At 41.3% G+C, this 27,029-nt stretch overlaps 1 protein-coding gene across 3 annotated transcripts in view; it reads right to left on the bottom strand.

Annotated features, from left to right (window-relative positions):
* The window catches only part of LOC126194934 (uncharacterized), a 274,312-nt gene that overhangs the window by 123,571 nt on the left and 123,712 nt on the right, over positions 1–27,029 (bottom strand). For all 3 annotated transcript variants that reach the window (XM_049933315.1, XM_049933317.1, XM_049933316.1), the window contains exons 11-12: positions 13,560–13,665; positions 6,863–6,988 (exon numbers count right to left, since the gene is read on the bottom strand). In XM_049933315.1, coding sequence (XP_049789272.1) covers positions 6,863–6,988; positions 13,560–13,665 — 232 coding nt within the window. The remainder of the gene's footprint in view (positions 1–6,862; positions 6,989–13,559; positions 13,666–27,029) is intronic.

The raw sequence follows: 27,029 nt of genomic DNA, 5'->3' as shown, positions 1-27,029 counted from the left end.
TACACTGTGTATTCATAAACTGATTACTTCTTTCTTGTGAACTTTCACTACACTGAGGAGATAGCTGCATCATTTTTAGAGCTTAACAACCATAAGTTAATATGTCCACGAAGAAGTTCAAAATGGATCCTACCTAAATAATACCAGGTACTCAAATCTGTTCTTGCAATCAAGTGGAGTTATCTCGGAGACACTGTTGGAGTTCTGACCTATGATGTTACTCCTATGACTGGACAATGCTTATGGCTGATACCAAGCATCTGGATGTCTCATATGGTGCTTAAGATGTTATTCCCAAACAGTAAGCTGCACAAGGGTGTCATAACTTTTCCACATCAATCATGTGTAAATTGTGAATTTATGAACCTCAGTTACAAAGAGTTTTTTCTCTGTTATGTAACTTGCAATTTTTAATTATAGTTGCTGACATCTAATTGTAATGAAAAGAACCTGACAGCATAATTTTTTTAAAGAAGTAACTTAGGAAAATCTGCAGAAGTGGTGAATGTTTCCTCCAAGTATTCAAGATGTTAAAATCCTGACTTTTTCCCTATCTTGTGTTGTGGGCAGCAGGAGACATTTCAGTTGAATGCATATTTTGTGAGACACTTTTCTCACCAAACAGCAAATACAGACAATCAAAGGGTTAACATCGATAATCACATTTACAGTGTTCAGAACTTCTGAAATCTTTTTTATCTGTAAAGCAATGTATTTCATATTTTTTTATATGCCAATCGTCACAAATTTAGCTACAGTGACTTGCAGCTTATTTACAAATGCATAACTAACGTATGTGGGTAAATCTTATCGTGACTAGGCTAAGCTGATATTATATGCTAGGAGAGAAAGTACGGTGAATACTGAAGGGTGAGATTCATTCACAAAATGTTTCAACAGCAATGAAGATACAATACTGAGGCATAATTATCAGAATACTAACTCAAGAGCTGAGAGTATACCATATTTTTATCAGTTGTATATAGGATCATTCTATTCACAGTGAATAGCAAGGCAGATACTAAATGTTCCTTGAAGAGTACCATAAGCTGAGAGCTGCACAATTCAAGCAGTACTGAGACAGCTCACATTCATCTTCATTTCAATGCACTTTTAACAACAGCATTTTCTATGTCATCAGCAAAGTGACTTCTAATCATCATTAATGGGGAATATATCTTCATTTTTCTTTCGTTCACTCATTTTGTTCCGTATATCCCATCAAGAGGAAGAACTTAAGAACTTCCAGTGATGTGTGACTAATTAACATTAACACATAATGCAGGCTCACCCAGCGTATGCTGTTGGTGCAAGCTCTCAGATTTCCAGTCGGATAGTGAAGATGGTGAGTGTGTGACACTCATCAAAATGCTGCTGTATTTTAACACTGCCACCCAGCTGGAACCCCAAGTTTTTCACTAATCACTGCATACATTAACATAGGGTGAACAAATCACAGAGTGTTAATCTGTGTACTGTAAAACAATAAACTAACACAATATTGCATAATGTTATTCTTGCTAATGCCCACTAAAGGTATTTGAGTAAATTAGTAAGAAAGTTGCTATTCTGAAACGAGATGCTGCCTCTTCAATTTTTTTGCTTAGCTGCTGTTTCTCTGCTATTATGTCACTGGAATAAAATGGTATTTTTCAAAGTAAATACTTTTTTCACCCATAAATAAAGCCTTTACAAATGTCTGCTTGTGTCTGTGTATGTGTGGATGGATATGTGTGTCTTTGTGAGTGTATAACTGTCCTCTTTCCCCCCTAAGGTAAGTCTTTCCGCTCCCGGGATTGGAATGACTCCTTACCCTCTCCCTAAAACCCACATCCTTTCGTCTTTCCCTCTCCTTCCCTCTTTCCTGACGAAGCAACCGTTTGTTGCGAAAGCTTGAATTTCGTGTGTATGTTTGTGTTTGTTTGTGTGTCTATCGACCTGCCAGCACTTTCGTTCGGTAAGACACATCATCTTTGTTTTTAGATATATTTTTCCCACGTGGAATGTTTCCCTCTATTATATTCATAAATAAAGTTATATTTACAGTACATTATTACTTGTCATAGAGCTTTATTACAAACATTGCCACTTTCTATGTAGCCCATTACAGAACTTTTAAACCCTTGAATATTTTAATAATTTGTAAACAGAGTGGCTAATGAGGTACATTTTTAATTTTCATTTTGGATTGATATGGATTCCTAATTTCTTGCTTTATGTTAGATGGGAGTTCGTTTATATGAGGTCTGTTCAAACAACTATGGGACATTGCATCCCTGCACACATCTGTTTAATGTGTAACTGCCAGATGTTTCATTGCTGTATGTCTGTTACTTATTATTCAGTGCTGTGTTGAGTATAATGTCATGTCACACAGTTTTCGAATTTTGAAATGGCACAGTTAGAGGAGCATCATGTCTGCACTAAATTTTGCTTGAAACTCAAGAAAACCTTTACAGACACACACCAAATGATGCAGGAAGCCTGCAGTATTGAGTGCTTCAGCCATTCTTAGTGTTACGAATGGTTCACATGGTTTAACAATGGCTGGACAGATGTTAAAGATGAACCTCGTTCAGGACGACACTCATGTCAAGAATGTCAATGAAACTGTGTGCGCCAATTGAAGACTGACTGTACGAGAGATTGTAAAAGAATGTAACATTTCAATTAGATCATGTCATGCAATCCTAACACATCATCTTGGAATGCATCGTGTTGCTGCCTAGTTCATCCCATGGTTCACAAGTCAAGCCCAGAAAGACCTTCACCTAGCAATCTTTGAAGAGCCTTTGAGTCATGTAAATGAAATGTCCCTAAAGAGAATCATAACTGGTGATGAGACATGGAGCTATCGTAATTATGTTGAGACCAAGGTTCAATCTTCACAATGGGTCAGGAAGGGTTCTCCAAGACCAAAAAAGAACTTGTCAGGTCAGAAAAATGTCACAGCCATGCTGATAGTTTTCTTTAGCTTTGAAGGATTAGTTCACCATGAATTCATGAAAGGGACAAACTCTTAATCGATGGTACTATCGAGACATGTGACACCTGCGAGAAATATGGTGAAACAATTCATGGCTCTTGCATCCTGATAATGCATGTTCATCCCTTTTGATGCATGACTATTGCACAAGAAACAAAATCACTGTGCTACTCCATACTCGCCAGATATGGCCCCTGCAGACATTTCTTTTTTATTTTTTTTTTATTTGCAAAGTTGAAAACCCCATTTAAAGGGCGAATATATGCAACAACAAACGAGATAAAAGAAAATTCACAGATGGTGCTTTGCACCAATCAACATAAGGCGCACCGAGACTGCTTCAGGAAGTGGAAACGGCTTTGGGAGCAGTGTATCAATTGTGGAGGAGAGTATTTTGAAGGAGACCTTGCACAATAAGTAAAATGTAAGTGTAAAAAAAAATGTGGACTAAGTTCTGGAGGTCTTTGAAGAGATCTCATATTTTACAACCAGAGTGCTTAACTCGATTCTTAACCTTGGACAAGGCAAAGTCTACGTGAAAATTATTTTTGTGTCTTGTATTATGATTATGTACATCACAGTTAAGTTACAATTAATTTTTATTCTCAGCAACAAAAACCATTAAGGAATAAATGACTAGGAAGTGAGTGGAAATATCCCCAGTTCCGTAAAAAGGTCCTGCAAGATGTATAGTTATCTACTTTATGCGATATTCTCACTGCTTTCTTCTGGTGAAAAAACACTTTATTTACATAAGCCGCAGTGTCCCATAAGATACCAGGTTGCTACAATTAAAGTGCAGCTGCTCACAGAGGTCCAGTGTGGATTGTAATTATCTTACGGCAGCAAAACTTTGCAGTTATTCTGATATGTTAATGTATTAGTTCCAATTTTGGCCCCAAGATGTAAATCTGGCACTATGAATGCAAGAGAGATGTATATAAATGTTTTGATGTGTAATGGAATAGGAATGGCACACAAGCAGAAAAGGTGAAATGTGCGAGAAAGATATAATGATTTTATTATTAACCACCACTTACACTATTTGTGAAATATGACAACTGAGACCTCGACAAGATGCTGCATCTGTAAAACAATGTGTTGAACAGTTACTTATAGAAGTTCCAGTGGAATCTGAGCAATGTGTGAACTTCTCCCTGAGAAATGTGTTCTTTTAGATATACCTAGAGCCAAAAGTCATATGGATTTAAATCAGGTGATCTTGCAGGCTTATCTGGAAAACCTCTGGAGATAACACATTTCTGGAAGGTTGCATGAAGCACATCTTTCACTGCACAGGCAACATCTAAACAGTGGTTTACACACAGCTGCACTCTTCTAAGTCAGGAATCACATGCTGTTCGAGGAGGTCTGGATAACGTGCTGACACCACAGTTACCTTACAGCCCTCTGGATGTATTCTCTTCAAAGATGAATGGACTGAGAATAAAGCTACTTGTGAATCCACACCACCCAGTCACTTAAGTCAAGTGCAATGTTATAACAGTACCTCATATTCTGTACATATAATGCACCCTGTACCATAAAACGTTACTTGTCACTCCACAGAATACTGCCTGACCACATGCCATCAACTTCAACCCATGCCAGAAACCAAAAAGCAGATTCAGAATGTTGCTTCACATCATGAGGTTTCAGTTGCTACACTGTCTGACTCTTGTATGGGTGCCAGTGTAAAATAGATTGCAAAACATTCCATGCTGTTGACCGTGAGATAGACAATTCTTGCAACACTGTATGAGCACTAGCACTACCAGGGACATCCATTGCATGGTCAGTTACAGCAACAGCAACCTCGTCAATAACGTCCACTGGGACATGATGCCTTCCTCTTCAAGTGTAACACCAAGCTCACTCATTCTCCTGAATTTCATAGTCAATTTCTTTAAACCATTTAATGACATTGGACCTCTCCTCTGACCTTTCAGTCTGTGATACTCTCCCAATGCAGTACTGTAATTGCTGCCATTCACATAAAACAGTTTCACTAACAATGCACGGTCTCTCGTCTCGAGAGCCATACTTTTCACTCACTTTATGGCTTGTCAAATGACAGCGCGGTTAAGGTACCATCATACAAACTATGTACAGTGCCAGATTTGCACCTGGTGGCCACAACTGAAACTAATTTGTTTTCTAGGGCTAATTGGTTCCGTATTAAAGCATTAGCTTATCTACCAGGTTTCACTACCATACAATAATAAAAGTTCACACTAGATCTCGGTGAGGAGCTGCACATCAATTATAACCTCCCGGTAGCTCCCTAAGACGTGCAAAATAAGCCAATAACCTTGTCTCTACATCATCACAATGAGAATTTATTTAGTTTATCTATGCGTTGGCTCCATTTTACGTTGTAGCACTGAACCCAAAGGAATTTTATCTGTGAATTTCATTCATTTTATAACCATTCGAGTCCATTTCTCGTGCTAGGAGGTCATTATTGATAGTATGAATTTGCATAATATGAGTCTTTGTGAGATTCAGACTTAAACTGTCAGGTGTGAACCACTTGTAGGCCTGTTCATCTAGCATCTTCGCTGTGTCTGCTAGGGTTCTGTTTAGACTCTTGATTAGCATGTTTGTGTCATCAGCAAATGTTGCAGTTTCTCTCCTTTATAGTCATCGGAAGGTAATTTATGTCGGTTAGAAACAAGAGTGGGCCAAGTAGCAATGCTTATGGTACTCCACAAGTTACATTCACCTATTCTGAGGTTATTTTCATGCCTGAGATACAATCTGTTAATCTGTTAATGAGACCCTCCGCTTTCTGTTATGGAGGTAAGATTCCTTCCATTCAACAGGAATGCCATTACTGCCATAACACTTTAGTTTGCAAAGTTGACTTATGTGATCCACATCATCGAGAACTTTGGCAACATCACAGTAATACCAGCAGGATAATTTTGCTTGTTTACCTCTGCAAGCACATCATTTGTGAGTCTTGTAATGTTTCCTGTGTGGAGAACTCTAATGAAATCCAAACTTAGACTCGATTAACAAGCTCTGCTGTGTTAAATGAGACTGTATTATCGTAGGCCACTTTCCCAAACACTTTTGAAAAGAGTAGTAGGAGAGAGAAAGGTTGAAGATGACAAAGACTGTGTGTGTGTGTGTGTGTGTGTGTGTGTGTGTGTGTGTGTGTGTTTTCATACATTAAAGCATTAGCTCCAATAGCTTCACAATGGTCGAGCACTTAAGACGAAAGCTCATATACTTTAACACTCTATTGCATGTTGTTGCAATTTGGCAACAAACCATAAATTTATGTATAATGTTAAGGAAACCACTTGCATGTGCATGATGTTGCCATCTGGCAACACATACAATGTGGTTGCATCGAGCTAAACTGAGTTTAATGTTTTTACATTGCTGTATGGCAACAAACCTAAAATGCTAACTAAATCCTAATTTCTATGTTCAGCATGTTACATAGTATACTGTATGTCAGACCCCCCTTCCTCCCCAATATTTTTTTCACTGAAATTGCTTTCCTAAAATAAAGTCATGCAATAAGGGTTATAGCACTTGATGCAGATGGATGCTCAAGAGAATTTAATCAGTCTAAAAGTCTTTTTTCAATGTGCTTGTCTGTTGCTCAGCATTTCCTCTATGTGATGAGCAGAACTCTGTTCTATCTCATATTGTCACTATTCCATCCTGGATATTCCACTGTTTGATTTTTTTTCCAACTATGTGGAAAGTTTATAGTACTCACAGTGTTGTAATTTTTCTAATTAGGAAAACTGCATGGCTATTTACAGATTGTTACACCTCATTTATCATTTATTTGTGCATTAAGTAATGTATGTTGATATTCTTACTAGTAAACATATTCAGAACAACTTAAATTACCTGACAGGGAAATGACATGGCTGAAGAACCAAGTTTTGAAATAAGCTGCTGAGAAGATCTCCATTGCAATATCACACAGTCTCAAGTAGCACATGCGGTGGTAAGAGTTTTTGTTCTTCATCAAATCTGAAAATAATTCACAGTTACAGCAAGATTAGATTTCAGCTACAAACAGTATCAGTTTCAGCAACCCTAACTTATCAATTTCCAACTTAGGAAAAATTGGAGATCAACCAGGAACACAGCACTCACCAACTTTTAAAAATAAATTATCACTGAAGTACGGAAAAAAGGTACAAACAAGACATAAATTTTAAGAAGATATTAAAGCAACACCAGGAATAAGTCACAGCTACATTCAAAAGCAACAGTACTGTTATAACTACTTATAACTGAGTCTTCTTCACATAAAACTGTTATACTTATCCAATTATTTCTCATTCTTCCTGACTAGTGAATATCTTCTCCGTACTGATTCCCTCTGCACTGATGTTATATTTTTCTGTTTGGTGTGACTACTGACATTTGATAAGAGTGTAATAAGGAAACTACTTAATGTTAATAAGACTGACATTTCTTAAATTCCATATTGCCATTACTATAAATATTATTATTATTATTACATTGTTCATGCACCATTCAAATTGTACTGCTTACTCACTGAAGAAGTCAGGTCAAATTCAAGAGAGTAGTAGTAGTAGTAGTAGTAGTAGTAGTAGTAGTAGTAGCTTTATTCATCCGCAGATCCCTTTTTACAAGGATATAGGACGTGTCATAATATTTACAAGTTTGACCAATTTAAAATAAGCTAATTCCACACACACACATTTACAGACTTCTAGTTAGATACAATCATTAGATTTACTGCTGGTATACAGTACTTCTTTTACAAATAACTTATTAAATAATGTGATGCCACACTGTTCACTCATATCTCACTATCAAGTCACTGCAAGCACTATACACACATTGTTTCATAACACAGGGTTTGAAGGCCCTAACCTTGTAGGTGAACCCAACTGTTCATATTTCAAACAATCAGTAAATCTATAACATCTCATTATATTTTTTACCCAGTAGTAGGGTGTATTCACACATACTTTCTTCTTCTTCCTTTTTTTTTTTTTTTTTTTTTTTTTTTTTTTTTTTTTTTTTTTCAAATCACTAGAATAACCCCCCCCCCCTTTCTCTCTCTCTCTCTCTCTCTCTCTCTCTCTCTCGTCCTGCAATTACAAATTTGTTGTAACACCGTAGTATGTAAAGTATACAATTCTCACTTTCTTGTGCTTTCATAAACAGGTCTCACTTTAACAGTTACCTTGCTGAAACACTCACAGAAGTACGTCACATAAAGCTTCATGTATTATTCTCTTTGATGTGCTTTTCCAAACAGTAAAAAATGCAACATCTATATCTTTATGTTGCAAGACACCTCTGGTGTGGGGCAGAGGGTGCTTTGTCTACCAGTGTCATTCCCACCATTTCCTGCTCTAGTCGTTAACCACGACTGAAAAGAACGATTACTGGTAAGCCTCTGAGTGGGCTTTAATCACTCTTACTTTATACTTATTGTCTTTTCTTGAGATATAGATAGAAATAAGCAACGTATTGTTTAACACTTCTAGGAATATGTGCCTTTGGAATGTTAACACCTTAATGCACAGCTCTTCTCTTGCAGCATCTGCCACAAGAGCCGAATGAGCAGCTGTGTGATGCATTTACATTTACTAAATGAACATACACCAAAACACAATGATCTTCTTTGTAACTTTAGAGTTTCCTCCACACAACATATCTGGGAAGGATCCTAGACTCAAGAGCAATATTCAAGTATCAGTCCAATGTGGGTTTTGTACGCCACATCCTTCCTGTGGGTTCTTCCAATAGATCTCAGTCTGACATCTGCCTTCCCTACCTATGATTAGCTTTATTTGGTCATTCCCCTTTAAATCACTCCATATGTGTGTTCTTGTTGTGGTCTTCAGTTTGAAGACTCGTTCGATGCAGCTCTCCATATTAGTTCATCCTGTGCAGGACTTTTTATCTCTGCATAATTATTGCAAATGACATCCATTTCAATTTGCATACTGTACTTAAGTCTTGGTCTCTCTCTACAATTGTTAGTCCCCACCACTTCCTTCCATTACCAAATTGTTGAGCGATCATTTACATATACTGGAAACAGTAATGGTCCTGTAAAATTCCCTTGGGGGGGGGGGGGGGGGGGGGGAGGGGATACTCCCGAAGTTACTTTTAAATCTGAAGATTTCTCTCTGTAAGAATGACATGTTCAGTTCTATCTTCCACAAACTTCTCAGTCCAATTACAAAAGTGATATGGTATCCTGTACGCTTGCATCTCATTTATTACACAACGGTACAGAACTAGAGTGAATGCCTTCCTAAAGCAAAGGAATACTAAATCAACCCACGGGCCAACATCAACTGTGTTCTGGGTCTCATAGATGAACAGAGCAAGCTGAGTTTCACACAACTGTCATTTGTGGAATCAATGTTGATTTCTACAGGTGAGATTTGAAGTCTTCTCACAGATCATAATACACGAGTATAAAACATTTTCAGAAATTATACAATAGAACGATATCAGCAATATATGCCTATTGTTGTGGGTATCTGTTCAACAACTCTTATTGAAACTGGGAATGATCCGCACATTTTTCCAATCTCTAGAAACACTTTGCTTCTACTGTGGCCTAGGGCAGAGTGCTGTTACAAGAGGAGTAAGTTCATCTGCATAGTCTATGAAGGATTTTAAATATTTCCATCAGTCCAGTCCGTTTCCTCTGATGAGTGATTTTAATTGACTTTTTTTTTATCTCATGGTCGCTTACTTCAGTATCTGTCATTCTGACATCCATGTGACAATTGCAAGGAAGAACATCATTAGTGAAACAATGGGTTCTACACTGGTATCTTGAATACTACTGTAAATCTCATGCTGTTGTCTGTGTCTTGAATAATATTTATAAATCTCATGATGTTGATGACATCTCACATAATGTCATTTGGGACTATCTTCTCAATACAAAGTTGTATTTTTAAGGCTTTTGTTTTATGTACATAGAAAGTTCCTGTGGATCATGTATGTTTTTTTCTTTTTTTCCTTTCATCCTCCTCCATTTTTCCCTCAGCATCCTGTTTAATTGATCTTGCTCTATCTGTGGTACTCTATTTCTTGAAATTTCTAATAATGAAGAGATTTTTTTTATCCTCTAACAGATAGAGATTCAGGTGCCTTTTAAACGTGTGGGCAGGTACACATTAATCCAGCTAGTCCCATTTGTGCACTTCATATGCAGGTGCTCTGCTTGTGTCACAAGTATTTTTTTCCTTTTATTTTGAACAAGCTTCTACTTAAAACTGAAACAAAACCATGCATTCTCGAAGCCACTTAACATACTGTAGATCTTTCAGATTAGCTGACTATTCCATATTCCTGCTTAATTTCAACAATTATGAAACAGATATACTGCTGCTCACTGTAAAGATGATACGCTGAGTTGCAGACAGGCTCAACGGAAGATACTGTGACACACTGAACTACTTCAGAAAAGAAAGGAAAACACATAATCGTTCACATAAGCAGGCACACCTCATACACACATGACCACTATGTCCAGCCACTCTAGCCAGATTGCAACTGTTGCATCAATTAAAGCAGCAATCGGGAGTGGGGAAGGGATAGCTGGGTATGGATGTGAGGGAAGGAAAGGGGGGAGGGGGGGGGGAGAAGAGCACTGTCTGGCAGAGTGAACAGGGGCTAGGAGGTGGCAGGACGAGGCTGCCTGGTGCAGCATCGGTAGGCTGTGGTGGAGAGGGGAGGGGACATGGGAAACAGAAAAGGAAAAGAGCAGAGAGGGAAAAGACTGGTGGGCGACTGGCAGAGAGCAGTGCACAATGAGGGTGAGGGGACATGATTTGGGAGGACGTGAAATGACAGCTGGGATGAAAACTGTTGGGTGGAGGGTGTGGGGATATTAGGTTATCATAGGTTGTGGCTGGGATAATTTCAGGAGTAGAGAATGTGTTGTAAGGATAACTTTCATCTGGGCAGTTCATAAAAGATGGTAGTGGAGGGGAGGATAGAGATGGCCTGGGCTGTGAAACAGCCACTGGAATCAAGCATGTTATGTTCAGCTTCGAGTAATGCCAGGGGGTGTTCTACTGGTATGGTTCAGATTCACTGATGATATCTTCATCGTCTGGACTCAGGGAAGGCAACCTATCCTCATTCATTCACAACCTCAACACCTTCTCTTCCATCTACTTCATCTGGTCCTAACTCAACCCGCCGTCAACTCTCCTGGACATCGACCTCCTCCTCTCTGAAGGCACCATCCATACCTCTCTCCACATTCAACCCACTAAACACCAGGAGTATCTGCATTTGACAGCTACCAACAATTCCACATCAAAAAATCCTTCCAATACAGCCTGGCCACCCCTGAATAGCATATCTACAGTAACAAGAACTCCTTTGCCCAGTATGCTGAAGGTCCCACGAACACCTTCACAGACAGGCACTACCTCCAGACCTACTCCACAAACAGATTTCCCATGCCAAATCCCCACACACTGCAAATCCTCTCTCCATCTCACCATCCGAAGAACCAGCTACAAAGGAGCACCCCCTTTATTGCCCAGTATCACACTGGACTGGAACAATTAAACAACATCCTTCCTCAGTGCTTTGATTATCTATCATGTGCCCTGAAATGAGGGGCAGCCTACCCAAAATCCTTACCACCCCTCCTAAAGTAAGGAGCCATCACCCACCCAATCTTTACAACATCTTAGGCCATCCCTATCCCACTCCCAACCCCGAACCTCACCACAGGTAAATCACCACATACCAGCTCTGCTGCAAATATTGCATAGCTTTTCATATTGGTGTGACTATCAACCAGCTGTCCACAAGGATGAATGGCCGCTACCAAACTGTGGGCAAGAGCTACATGGACCCCACTGTGACAACATGCAGCTGAACATAACATTCTTGATTTTCATGGTTGCTTCAGGACCCAAGCCAACTGGATCGTCCTCTCCACCTCCAGCTTTTCTGAACAGTCAGGTGGGAGTTATCCTTACAACACATTCTCCACTCCCAAAATTATTCTGGCCTCCTACCTCCACCCCTCTGTCCTACAATCTCCTCCCAATTCATGTCTTCTCACCCTCAATGTGCACCACTCCCTGCCAGGGCTCCCACCAATCTTTTACCCTCTGACCCTCTCTTTTCTGAAGTTTTGTCCTGCTGCCTTTAGTCCCCACTCACCCCGCCAGGTAGCACTCTTCTCTTCCCCTCACCTGAACCCTGTTATCCCTCCCTCCTTCCCCCATTTCATTTTAATGATTTCTTCTACCAGATTCCACAGTTGTTTGAAATTATTCAGTAATACTTCATGTTAAAAATTAAGTCTTAGTAGTAAATATGTCTTTTCACAACAAATGTCATTTTCATAATTTTTAGGTTTCCATGCTCATAGCTTGTCATATGACATTTTCAACATCTCTGCTACATGGATTCCTTATACAGCTGTTCATTACTGTTCGTTTATGTTACAGCCACACCATGTCACATGCCACATCACAGAAATGAGTATAACAAGTATTTTTAATACTGTCGATAAGTCAATGATATTGTCAATATTCAAGAATATGACAGGAACAATCATTTGAAGAAGAAAACTTCTTTTGTACATGTGCCCTAATCTGAATGGTTTCTGAGATAGAACACATTTAATGAATACCGTTATTTATTTTCTGTATTATTCAATACACTGTCAGGTTTACACGTGTACAACAGTTATTAAACATTAAAACAAGCATTTTACAAAGCATCAACTGAAAAATAGATACTTGTAACTCTTTCATCTGTAAGCATTACTATATGCATCACATTACAGCTGTTGTACAGTTCATGATAAATGTTTAAATATCCAACTGTCAACCTTAAAGCATTTGTGCACTCTTTGGAAAACATGTCTTGCTTGTCTGAGTGCCTCTGCACATTACCAATTGAGGACATATCCACATAAAGTTTTTTGCTTCAAATGAGCATTCCTGTCATATCCCTGAATACTGTCTTTTCCTCCTGGGAGGGTAGGTTAGCAAAATTTGTAACAGGTGGTCCTAGCCTAAAAATCATTAACATAATAGTGATTATTGTTGAGCAAATGATGTATTAAATTGTAGGAATTATTTAGTATATAATACTGCTCATAAAATTTCTATAACTGCTGAAAACATAATGAAATAAACATAAAATACTTTTGCTTGCACCAGAAGCCCAGAACTGTTATCAGTTCGTGTGTTAAATGTAACAAAATGGTCATCAGATCAGATTCACAGAGTGATTAAGTACTTATTAATACAATACAAAACAACAAAGTTCATCAAATGAGAATCTATTAAGCAATTTTAGTACAAAAACAACTTGTATTAACAATTTTTTAAGGCTTTTTAATACTTGGAGCATGTAATATCAGTATAATTCTGTGGGAAACCAATTAAAAGAGGACACAGCTACAGATTACAATAGAGCTGACTAGCTAAGTTAGGCACATAAAATAGTTTATGGCAGAAAACCAATAATATGATTCTTAATGTTACTTATTTTCATTATTGCAACATCTTTTACTATAATATAGAAAGCACAAAAATCATTATGTGCTTACTTTCAACAAGTCTGTTACGGATGTCATCTCTGTGTTCTGGTCTCTCATTAAATCTCAGAAGTTTCAAAATAGCTCTAGAGAGGGCACATCGACTTGGTAGTTGCCTCTGTGAACACATTTTACAATATATAACACATAATATTATTATCAAAGTGCACAAGGTACTTATCGTAACTGAAGAAACAACACCATGTAAATGACTGTCGGTTTGGTGCGTAAATTCAAAAGTTCATGCAGACACTGCACATTTTTAACTCTGTACTACTTCATGCTGGAAAGCAGTTTCTGATTCAAGGCTTCAGTTGATGGAAGCAGACAGTGTGAGGTATTGCTGCTCACTTGAAAAAAGAGTATGAAAGTGGGTATTTGTTACAGAGAGTGATTGACAACATCAGCCACTGCACCAATCATCAAACCTCCATTGATTTTTCTCTATTTCTTTAGTTTTTTTGTGTTGCAATCTCCCTATAGATGACACTATTGTCTTTTAACAGCCTCACAAAATAACCAACACTCCAGTTACATGGCATTTAAATCTCTCTTTCCTTACTTTTATTCAAGAATATCTCTTCTAAGCAGTAACATCAGCTGTGCTGGGTCAAGTACACCAAATGAACATAATTCCAGAAATGAGAAAAGTCAGTTATGTGGTATTGTTTCTTCAGTTGTGTTAATCACCATCAAACATAAATATTGTACATCAATATAAAAAATTATGCTTTGTTTCATCCATTTATCAAAAACACTTTTCTTCAGTATACCATCACAATACTTTACAATGTCAAGTTTCTAATACTTGTCATCTTTATAATGTTACTTTATTGTGGAAATTACAATTAATGTTCACAGCCAAAGAAGGAAATGCACAAACTGTTACATTCTATTAGACACCAATGAAATTTCACAGTCAGAAAGTCTTCACATAAACTACGGAGGGTCAGCTTGGCCACATCATAAATGCTGAAGAAAATGGATATTAACACATGATATTCATTGGACTGTTGCCTGTAAACACGTTCCACTTCAGTGCTCCTGGAAGACAGCTGTGACAGTGACATGGCACTGTTGTTGTTCCCACGTAGTGATTTGCGAAGATAGGAGGGGGGGAAAAAAAAAAAAATCGAGATTCGAGCAGTGATTAAGTACTTCGTAAAGAAATGTATGTAAGCAAAGGATATTCATGCGGATTTCCACTGCTCCTTCATATTCAACTGTTGCCAAGTGGACAAATGAATTTAAATTTGGTCAGGAGAGCTTAGATGATGATCCATGCAGTGGTCAGCCAAGATGTGTCACTACTCCAGAAATCATTGCAAAAATGCACAAAATGGTCATTTGCAAAAATGCACAAAATGGTCATGGAGATTCACAAATGGCAAGTGCATGAAATTGCTCACGCTTGCCAGATGTCATCTGAAAGGGTATATCACATTTTAACTGAAGAATTGGAAACGATAAAATTATCTAGAAGATGTGTGCCGCGACTCTTGACGCTGGTTCAAAAACGCATGAGAATGGACATATCGGAACAATGTTTGGCCCGTTTTAGGAGAAACGAACAAGATTTTTTGCGCCAGTGTGTGACCATAGATGAAACTTGGGTGCACTACTATTGTGTGTGTGTGTGTGTGTGTGTGTGTGTGTGGTTTGAGGTTTTCGGGCACTAAACAGCATGGGCATCAGTGCCCAAACGCATAGACACAGGAACACATGCAGTGAAGGGACGAAGATGGACAGCGAACAAGGAGAACGGCTAAAAGACACAGACCTGATGCAGTTCCAAATCCTCACATACAGAGGCAAAATAAGAGGAGAAGAAACGTACTAAAAAAGGAAAGGAAACACAAGGAAAAGAGAACAGAAATCGAAGTGAAACAAGTAGGTAATCGTGACTGGCGGACCTCTTACCTAAAACCTGGGTGAGCCAGTCACCCAGCAGCACATTAAAATCCTCTCCCTAAAATCCGAGGCAACAAATTGGAAAGGACACAAAACCATAAGACCTTAACCACAGTCGGTGCGTCATCTTGCAAAATAGAGGGCAAATCTGGTGGCAAGGGAACCACCGCCCTCTGGTCAGAGAATAAAAGACAGTCAAGTAAAATGTGGCGGACAGTAATCTGGATGCCACAAGCACTGCAGATTGGGGGGTCCTCCCGCCGGAGTAAAAAACCATGCGTTAAGGGACTGTGCCCGATGTGGAGGCGAGTGAGGAGAACCTCATCCCGCCTGCATGACGTGGTGGCCTTGACCAGACGCAGCTTATTTTCACCGCCTGCCATCCACACCTCTTCCCATTGATGCATAACACGAAAACGCAAAAGGGAGGTAACAGCATGGAGGGGGACGGTACATTCAACAATGTGAGGGAGGGAACATGCATCTTTGGCAGCCACATCCGCCAGTTCATTTTCCCTAATACCCACGTGCCCCGGCACCCAGCAGAAAGAAACCTCCTTCCCCTGCTGTTGCAGGTGGAGTAGGGCATCATGGATGTTCTGGACGACCGTATCTGCTGGGTACAAGTGTTGCATGGTCTGAAGGGCACTCAGGGAGTCAGAACAGATGAGAAACTTAAGACTGGGAACACATCTCATCTGCGTCAATGCCCGCTAGATCGCAAACAATTTGGCAATAAAGATGGTAAACGCCGCAGAAAGCTGTAACTTGAAGACTCGATCACGGAAAACAACAGCACAACCAACAGAGTCCTCCTGTTTAGAGCCATCCGTAAATACTGGTACATGGTCAGGATGCTGGTTTAAAATATCATAAAATGAGGAGGTAAAAACAAACGCAGGAGTGCAGCTCCTCCGGTACTCTGACAAGTCTAAAGGACGCTGGGCCTCTGGAGCAACCAGGGAGGCAGGCGGGTAAAACCCTGGAGTAAGGGTGCCACACGCTCCACACCAAGGGACTCAAGCAAACCATTTGGCAAGAATCCCAAATGGTCCCGTTGCCCTGGGACGACTGGAAAAAGAGACGTTCATAGGCGGTAGGGTACGCAGGGGAGGTAGGAGAGGCAAGGAATTGACACACCCGTCGCACCATGAGGAGTTTCCACTGGATGGCTAGCGGCAGTTCCCCTGCCTCAGCACACAGGCTGGGAATGGGACTGGTACGGAAGGCACCAGTGGCCAGCCTGATACCCTCATAGTGTACTGCGTAAAGAATTTTCAGATACAAAGGCCTCGCTGACCCATACATGGTGCATCCATAGTCAAGACGCGACCGGACGAAAGCCCTATAAAACTGCAGCAGACGCGCCCGATCTGCTCCCCAGGACCGATGGCTCAGACACTTCAAAATATTCAGTGCCTTCAGGGCCCGCACCTTGAGGTCTTTAAGGTGCGGCAACCACGACAACTTGGAATCAAAAGTAAGGCCCAGAAACCCTACAGTGTTGCTAAAAGAAAGAATGGTGTCCCTCAGACGAAATTCAAGGGAGGTAAAAAGACGTCAAGAATGATTAAAATGAACACACACACATTTGTCTGCAGAAAAGGTAAAACCCGTCTTCGCAGTCCATGCCTCTAATTGCTTTATCGTAAGCTGCAACTGCCGACTAGCAGTGACAAGACTGGAGGAAGAACAGAAAACAGCAAAATCGTCCACAAACAAGGAGCACTGGGCAGGACTCCGGATAGTGGACGTGATACTGTTAATGGCGACGGCAAAGAGGGTGACACTTAAAACGCGTCCCTGAGGAGCACCATTCTCCTGCACATACAAATCAGATAGCACATTACCAACCCGATATCGAAAGAGGCGGTGGGAAAGAAAGGACCGAATGAAGATGGGGAGATGGCCAAGAAAGCCCCACTGATGGAGTTGATTGAGGATAAGGCGGCGCCAAGTAGTGTCATACGCCTTATTAATGTCAAAGAATACACCTAGACAATGCTGGTTACGTAGGAAGGCCTGCTGGATGGCCGCCTCAGGCAGGGTCAAGTCGTCTATAGTTGAACAACATCTCCGAAAGCCACACTGAGAGTGGCTAAGGAGCTGCCTGGTCTCGAGCAGCCAAACCAGGCGATGGTTGACCATGCATTCCAACGTCTTCCCGACACAGCTCGTCAAAGCAATACTCCAATAACTACTGGGATGCGTTCGGTCCTTCTCCGGTTTGAGGAGGGGAATCAAAATCGCCTCCCTCCACGAATCAGGGAACGTGTCGGATAACCATATCATATTAAAACAATTCAGGAGAACTTCCTTGGATGGCAGCAAACAAGTGGTGCAGCATGCTGTACCGGATTTGATCATGACCGGGCAAAGTATCATGAGCCACAGACAGCGCCGAATTCCACATTGTGAAGGGGCAGTTGTAGGGTTCAGAATTTCGAGACCGGAAATCCAAGTGACCCCTCTCGATGGCAGTGCGGTAGCGGCAGAAATCTGGATCACAGTTAATAGTGGCGGTAGATTCCGCAAAATGCATGGCCAGTGTCTGGGCAATGTCTCTCGGCGCCGTGAGGAGACATCCCTGATGCAGCAATGCCATGACAGGTAGTTGACTGCGTTTCCCGGAAATCCTCCTGACGGCTTCCCATACTTTCGTAGAACTAGTGGAGTGGGAGATGGAGTTCAAGAACGATTGCCATGACCGTCGTTTGCTCTCTTTAATCACTTGCCGCGCCTTGGCCCTTGCCACCCGAAAGGCCACAAGATTGTCAGCTGAGGGACGGCACTTGAAGCGGCGCAGAGCTACACGGCGGGCTCGGAGGGCTGAGCGGCACTCAGTGGTCCACCAAGGGACAGGACGCCTCTTGGGATGACCTGAGGACCGTGGGATCGACAATTCAGCAGCATGGGAGATCACGGCTGTAACATGATCAACCCATTCGTGGATGCTGGAACGGAGTTCCAAAACAGCCAAATGGATGAAAAGTGTCCAGTCAGCTCTGCAGAGGTGCCACCTGGGTAGCACTGGTAATGCCACAGCCTCATCCAGGAGGCAAATCCAAAGGGGGAAGTGGTCACTAGAATGGAGGTCAGCAGCAACCTCCCACAGAGCAGAATCCGCGAGTGCTGGAGAGCTAAAGGAAAGGTCAATAGCTGACGATGACCCAGAAGCAGTACAGAAATGAGTGGGAGCACCAGAGTTGAGGATGCTCAGTTCTTCGGACGTCGTGAGGCTTTCCAGAACGCAACCCCTGCCTGGGGCAAGTAGTCGTAGAGCCCCATAAGACATTATGAGCATTGAAGTCCCCCAGAAGGAGAAATGGGTGGGGGAGTTGGTTAATAAGGTCTGTGAGAGCCTCAGAGTCAATTGCATCCTGAGGCGGTAAGTAAACGGAACAGATTGTGAGCCTCCACCCCACAAGAAGGTCAACTGCAACTGCTTGCAAGTCCGTAACGAGAGGGAGCTCAGATGAGTGGTGCATGTCACACACAAAAACCGCAACACCACCCTTTGCCCTTTCCCCCATCAGATCATCTTTTCGATACACGGTATAGCCCCGTAAAGAAGGAGCATCAGTGGCCTGAAAATGTGTCTCTTGGAGACATAAGCACAAGGGGCGCTCTCGTACAAGGAGTTGTAATTCGGCCACATGCGTCCTGAACCCATTCAGGTTCCACTGTAATATGGGAGACAGTGATCACGGTGGCTGAACTTTCACCCTGCCTCTGTGCTTTGGAGGAGAGCCCGTACTGGCCGGAGATTTATTCCTGGGGCGAGAAGATTGCCCCCGGTCGACATCAATGTCCATCAGCTCCGATGGAGACCCAAGGGAGATGTCAGACAGTACGATGGCCTCATCATCGGACTGACCCTGACTAGTCTCCTCAGGTGGCAAAACCTTCACCTTCGGCGACTTTGTCTTGGGGGGCTTAGAATGCAGAACCTTGTCAACAGTTGGAGCTTTACTCGCCTGGGCAGAAGGTGCCATAGCCGGCCGGGTTGACCGAGCGGTTCTAGGCGCTACAGTCTAGAACCGCGCGACAGCTACGGTCGCAGGTTCGAATCCTGCCTCGGGCATGGATGTGGGTGCTGTCCTTAGGTTAGTTAGGTTTAAGTAGTTCTAAGTTCTAGGGGACTGATGACCTCAGAAGTTAAGGCCCATAGTGCTCAGAGCCATTTGAACCATTTGAAGGCACCATATTGGGAGGGGCAGGAAGTACCCCAATGTCGGCAACCACGGCCTTGTCCAACATTGTGGGGAGAGCTGCAGGTTGCAAAACAACCGCAGCAGCACAAGTGCACTGGCAAACGCAGGTATTAGTGCTGACACTAGCAACCTCCGTTTGTGTAGCAACAGTGGCCAACTGTACCAGTTTCTGCAGAGCAGAAGTGAAAGATGTTGTAAACACAGGAGGCTGCATGGCCTTAAAGAGCTTCTTGGCATCACCATAGTGGATGCGCTTAGATGTTTTGACCTCCTGTATCTTCCGTTCCTCGAGATAGATGGGGCAGACCCGGCTCCAGACAGGATGACTCCCAGAGCAATTCACGCACTTCACAGGCGATGAACAATCGGCTCCTTCATGGGCAGGCTGACCACATTTACCACAAGTGGCTATCCCATTGCACCCCAACGTAGTATGCCCAAAGCGCTGACATTTAAAACAGTGCATTGGGTTGGGGAAATATGGGCGTACTGGCAAACGTAAGAAACCCGCTTTAACATGCTCTGGGAGTCTCGGGCAACTGAACGTGAGAATAAACGAGTCAGATTTGACTAGGTCCCCATCGACTCGTTTCATAATATGCTGCACGTCAACAATACCTTCGTCAGCCCACTCAGATTTCAACTCGTCTTTGGGGATATCCACCAAGTCCCTACATGTCACAACACCCTTACTATAGTTCAAAGTGGAGTGGAGCTCGGTCTCGATAGCGTACTCTCCGAGACAGGGTGCTTTCCGAAGAGAAGCGACTTGACGGGCAGTAGAAGTCTCAACTAACAGAGTCCCATTGCGCAGTCGCTTCACAGATTTCAGTGTTCCTGCAATTCCCTCAACACCCTTGTGGATGTAAAAGGGAGAAACCCTCTCAAAGTTACCCTCCTCCTGTTTGACAATCAAAAACACATTCTGGTTATCAGCATGTGGTCTGTTACGACAGTCTGATAAATCTATAGTAACACCAGGCGCTGGAGGACTCGCAGCACGAAGTCGCTTTTTCGATGGGGTGTGTTTACCTACCAGTGGCCCACCCAATCCACTGGTAGGGGGAAACGTAGAGGTCGAAGGGTCCATTGCGGTCCTACGAGCAGCCAGGGAACTAAAGGTCCACTTAGACAGAGCCCCGTGTGCCTGAGTAAGCCTTATACAACTGGAGTGCCTGCTTGCGACTGTTCCACCCCAACAGCCATGCACCCTATAGGCGCGCAGCACACCGTAAGATTGAGGGTTTTTTTATAGAGGTTGACCTTCCTCGCAATCCAGGTGGTCAAGCCAAGATTACCATTTCCTGCAGCACACAACATTCCACCATCGTGCCATACGGTGGTCGCTGAAGCATGTCCGGGGGTAACGGTGACAGGAGACTGGCGGCACTGACCAGTCCCCAGCTCAGGACCCCGGGGTCGCCAAGCCCGTACTCAGCAAATGAATGCTGAGCCCCTGGGGGCTGCACAACTATTCCCCAGAGAGAAAACAACAGTCAAAGCAGTGGAAACATGCTGATTCTCCATCATCACAGAAAGCAAAGACAATTCCTTTGGCAGGAAAGGTCATGGCATCAGTGTTCCGGGATGCGAAGAGGATTCTGTTTGTAGATTATCTCCCCACTGGGCAAACAATTACTGGAGAATACTATGCTAATCTCTTGGACAAGTCGCAACAAAGGATACGTTAAAAAAAGGTCAGATTTAGCTAGGAAGGAGGTCATCTTTCATCGAGACAATGCATGCCCGCACACATGTGCTGTCGCCATGGTGAAATTACATGAACTAAGGTATGAACTGTGGCCAAACCAAACCATCCTCATATGCACTGTTTATCATTCGCATTTTGTTTACATGAAGGCTACACCCCAGGCAAATTCCTTCATTGAAGACTGCGTTGCAATAAAATTTAAAAATTTGATTTTAAGATATTTCTTCTTTTCAGAGACAGTTTTCTTGCTACTTCACATTTTATATCCTCTTTGTTGCTGCTACAAACAGGTATTTTGCTCCCCAAATACCAAAGCTCATCTACTATTTCCAAAGTCTCATTTCTTAATCTAATTCCCTCATCAGGACCTGATTAAATTCAACAGCATGCCATTACTCTTGCTTTACTTTTGTCAATGTTCATCTTATAACCTCCTTTCAAGACATTATCCATTCCGTCCAACTGCTCTTAATGTCACTGCCATCTCTGACAGAATTATAAAGTCACAAGGAAACCATAATTTTTTAAGTTTTTACTTCTTCTCTCTGAACTTTAACTTCCTCTGCAGATTATTCTCTGTGATTTCCTTCACTGCTTGCTCAATATCCAGATCAAACTACATAGGGATTAGACTGCCCTGCCTCATTCCCTTCTCAACTATTGACTGCCGTTTGTGTGTTTAGAGTTTTAAAACTGAAGTTTGGTTTCTGTACAAGTTGTAAGTATTCTTACAGTCTCTGTGTTTCTCCAGAATCTGAAATGGTCTTTTCTGAGGGTCAGCTTCAGCCAGTCTTTCCATTTTCCCCATAAATAATTTATGCTGTTACTTTGCAACCATGACTTATTTAAGTCCGTAGTTTGGTAATATTCACACCAGTCAGCAATTGCCTTCTTTGGAATTAAGACTAACACATTCTTCTTCAAGTGGTATTTGTCAATCACACATGTTCTGCACACCAGATGGAATAACATGTCTCATATACATTTTGGGTTTTGAGTTTGTTATTCACACTGCTCGTCCACAACTTAATTTATTATGTAAGTTAATGACATCTATTGTTTGCCTAAGAAATTATGAGGCAGAGAAGCAGTGCAGACAACAAATGAGAAACAAAGAAGGACATTCATTGTACCGACTTACAGAAGAAAAGCATCTGAATAGCTTGGTTGTTCTTTCCCTAAAAATAAAATGAGTGCTGTGTTCCCTACTGTACTGGCACCACTAGGCATCACTATGGAAACCAAATAGCTGGCACAACATTACTGCCTACCATCTCAGTGCCAGTATCCAGAAGGCACTCATCACCACAATTCTGCATATAAGCCAGCCTACGGCCAGTCTGACGCACTTGTAATTAGATTACAGTGTTCACATAGTGAATTTTCAAGCCATTTGATGTATTGATTTGATGGATTTTATTTAAGAGTCGTTAATCTTCAGACTCTGTTAGTAATGGACTAGACTTTTGTTGGATTGCTTACTTAAAAGCAGCTTGCACTGCACCTGGGAGCACTCCGTAACATATTTTTATTCTGTCGAATAAACTGAGGTGAGTCTCCATTAGTTTTGCATGTAGATCGCCTTTACGAAACAAACTAACAATCAGCTTTGATATAAATCAGCTGGATGATTGACTGATCTGGCCTTGTAACACTAACCAAAATGGCCTTGCTGTTCTGGTACTGTGAACGGCTGAAAGCAAGGGGAAACTACAGCCGTCATTTTTCCCGAGGGCACGCAGCTTTACTGTATGATTAAATGATGATGGCGTCCTCTTGGGTAAAATATTCTGCAGGTAAAATAGTCCCCCATTCGGATCTCCGGGCGGGGACTACTCAAGAGGACGTTGTTATCAGGAGAAAGAAAACTGGCATTCTATGGATCGGAGAATGAAATGTCAGATCCCTTAATCGGGCAGGTAGGTTAGAAAATTTAAAAACGGAAATGGATAGGTTAAAGTTAGATATAGTGGGAATTAGTGAAGTTCGGTGGCAGGAGGAACAAGACTTTTGGTCAGGTGAATACAGGGCTATAAATACAAAATCAAATAGGGGTAATGCAGGAGTAGCTTTAATAATGAATAAAAAAATTGGAGTACGGGTAAGCTACTACAAACAGGATAGTGAACGCATTATTGTGGCCAAAATAGACACGAAGCCCACGCCTACTACAGTAGTACAAGTTTATATGCCAACTAGCTCTGCAGATGGCGAAGAAATTGATGAAATGTATGATGAGATAAAAGAAATTATTCAGATAGTGAAGGGAGACAAAAATTTAATAGTCATGGGTGACTGGAATTCAAGAGTAGGAAAAGGGATAGAAGGAAACATTGTAGGTGAATATGGATTGGGGCTAAGAAATGAAAGAGGAAGCCGCCTGGTACAATTTTGCGCAGAGCATAACTTAATCATAGCTAACACTTGGTTTAAGAATCATGAAAGAAGGTTGTATACATGGAAGAATCCTGGAGATACTAAAAGGTATCAGATAGATTATATAATGGTAAGACAGAGATTTAGGAACCAGGTTTTAAATTGTAAGACATTTCCAGGGGCAGATGTGGACTCTGATCACAATCTATTGGTTATGAACTGTAGATTAAAATTGAAGAAACTGCAAAAAAGTGGGAATTTAAGGAGATGGGACATGGATAAACTGAAAGAACCAGAGGTTGTACAGAGTTTCAGGGAGAGCATAAGGGAACAATTGACAGGAATGGGGGAAAAGAAATACAGTAGAAGAAGAATGGGTATCTTTGAGGGATAGTAGAAACCCTTGGGTAACAGAAAAAATATTGAATTTAATTGATGAAAGGAGAAAATATAAAAATGCAGTAAATGAAGCAGGCAAAAAGGAATACAAACGTCTCAAAAATGAGATCGACAGGAAGTGCAAAATGGCTAAGCAGGGATGGCTAGAGGACAAATGTAAGGATGTAGAGGCTTGTCTCACTAGGGGTAAGATAGATACTGCCTACAGGAAAATTAAAGAGACCTTTGGAGAAAAGAGAACCACTTGCATGAATATCAAGAGCTTTGACGGAAACCCAGTTCTAAGCAAAGAAGGGAAAGCAGAAATGTGGAAGGAGTATATAGAGGGTTTATACAAGGGCGATGTACTTGAGGACTATATTATGGAAATGGAAGAGGCTGTAGATGAAGATGAAATGGGAGATATGATATTGCGTGAAGAGTTTGACAGAGCACTGAAAGACCTGAGTCGAAACAAGGCCCCCAGAGTAGACAACATTCCATTACAACTACTGACAGCCTTGGGAGAGCCAGTCGTAACAAAACTCTACCATCTAGTGATCAGGATGTATGAGACAGGCGAAATACCCTCAGACTTCAAGAAGAATATAATAATTCTAACCCCAAAGAAAGCAGGTGTTGACAGATGTGAAAATTACCAAACTATCAGTTTAATAAGTCACAGCTGCAAAATACTAACGCCAATTCTTTACAGATGAATGGAAAAACTGATAGAAGCCAACCTCGGGGGAGATAAGTTTGGATTCCGTAGAAATGTTGGAACACGTGAGGTAATACTGACCCTACAACTTATCTTAGAAGAAAGATTAAGGAAAGGCAACCCACGTTTCTAGCATTTGTAGACTTAGAGAAAGCTTTTGAAAATGTTGATTGGAATACTCTCTTTCAGGTGGCAGGGGTAAAATACAGAGAACGAAAGGCTATTTACAATTTGTACAGAAAGCAGATGGCAGTTATAAGAGTCGAGGGGTATTAAAGGGAAGCAGTGGTTGAGAAGGGAGTGAGACAGGGTTGTAGCTTCTCCCTGAAGTTATTCAATAGGTATATTGAGCAAGTAATAAAGGAAACAAAAGAAAAGTTCAAAGTAGGTATTAAAATCCATGGAGAAGAAATAAAAACTTGGAGGTTCGCCGATGACATTGTAATTCTGGCAGAGACAGCAAAGGACTTGGAAGAGCAGTTGAACGGAATGGACAGTGACTTGAAAGGAGGGTATAAGATGAACATTAATGAAAGCAAAATGAGGATAATAGAATGTGGTCTAATTAAGTCAGGTGATGCTGAGGGAATTAGATTAGGAAATGAGACACTTAAAGTAGTAAAGGAGTTTTGCTATTTGGGGAGCAAAATAACTGATGATGGTCAAAGTAGAGAGGATATAAAATGTAGACAGGCAATGGCAAGGAAAGCGTTTCTGAAGAAGGAAAATTTGTTAACATCGAGTATAGATTTAAATGTCAGGAAGTCGTTTCTGAAAATATTTGTATCGAGTGTAGCCATGTATGGAAGTGAAACATGGACGATAAATAGCTTAGACAAGAAGAGAATAGAAGCTTTTGAAATGTGGTGCTACAGAAGAATGCTAAAGATTAGATGGGTAGATCTCATAACTAATGAGGAGGTATTGAATAGAATTGGGGAGAAGAGGAGCTTGTGGTACTACTTGACTAGAAGAAGGTATTGGTTGGTAGGACATGTTCTGAGACATCGAGGGATCACCAATTTGGTATTGGAGGGCAGCGTGGAGGGTAAAAATTGTAGAGGGAGACCAAGAGATGAATACACTAAGCAGATTCAGAAGGATGTAGGCTGCAGTAGGTACTGGGAGATGAAGAAGCTTGCACAGGATAGAGTAGCATGGAGAGCTGCATCAAACCAGTCTCAGGACTGAAGACCACAACAACAACAACAAATTATATATTTCTTTTTAATTTTGTTATATTTTGTTTATTTATTTTGCAAAGCTGTTCATGTGAGAAGCTATTCACAGGAATTTGTAGCGATTCCTTGGTGCTGTGGCAGTTTTGGTGCAGTCCTGCCATCAAGATGGATGCACACCTTTACATAACAGTGTTGAAACAGCACACTCAAAAATCTTTTCTCTGGTACTTCCTTTAACGCCCTTATGAAGCTGCAAAAAGGGACTGATGCAACACCGTAATGTGCACATCCCCAGTACAACTTAAACATGGCAGCCATATTCCTGCCTGTCAGCCATCACCTGTACCCTTAAGGTAAAAAATAGAAGGCCTGAAAATAATGCGATAAATCCAGTAAAGTACTCACATGTCAATTTCTACAAGCAAACAAACAGTTGTAGATGATACTGAAGTTGGATATCTCTCTTTTAAACATTAGTCTCTGTTGCTCCACTTCAAGGAGTATCTTCTGTTGGTTTTTTGTTGTTGTCCAACAGGATTTTCTCAACTGTTCTGACTTATTTTCCTGCTTCATATTTTTAATGTTCAGTTTCAACCTAACATTATGGGAATATGTCCCGTAAGTATCTACTGGCCCAGAGTTCTGGGTGACTTTTCTGAAATTTACACCTTTTCCCAAACCTCTCACATGCTTTTCCTTCACCCCTCTTCCTTCCCCTTCAACCCTTCTGCCAGAGAAAGGAGTGACTGGCTTCAAAAGCTTGCATATGTAAAACCTTTTTTGTGAGTGTGTTGTCCATTTGCCATTTGCTGAGTAATTTTTTATCCATCCAATTACATTATATGAATATAATAGAGGGAAACATTCCACGTGAGAAAAATATATCTAAAAACAAAGATGATGTGACTTACCAAGCGAAAGCATTGGCATGTTGATAGACACACAAACAAATATAAACACACACACAAAGTTCAAGCTTTCGCAACCAAC

This window comes from Schistocerca nitens, chromosome 7 (assembly GCF_023898315.1).
Source record: "Schistocerca nitens isolate TAMUIC-IGC-003100 chromosome 7, iqSchNite1.1, whole genome shotgun sequence".
Classification (NCBI taxonomy): domain Eukaryota; kingdom Metazoa; phylum Arthropoda; class Insecta; order Orthoptera; family Acrididae; genus Schistocerca; species Schistocerca nitens.
Note: the sequence above shows the minus strand (reverse complement) of the source record. Positions and strands in the feature narration are given on the sequence as shown.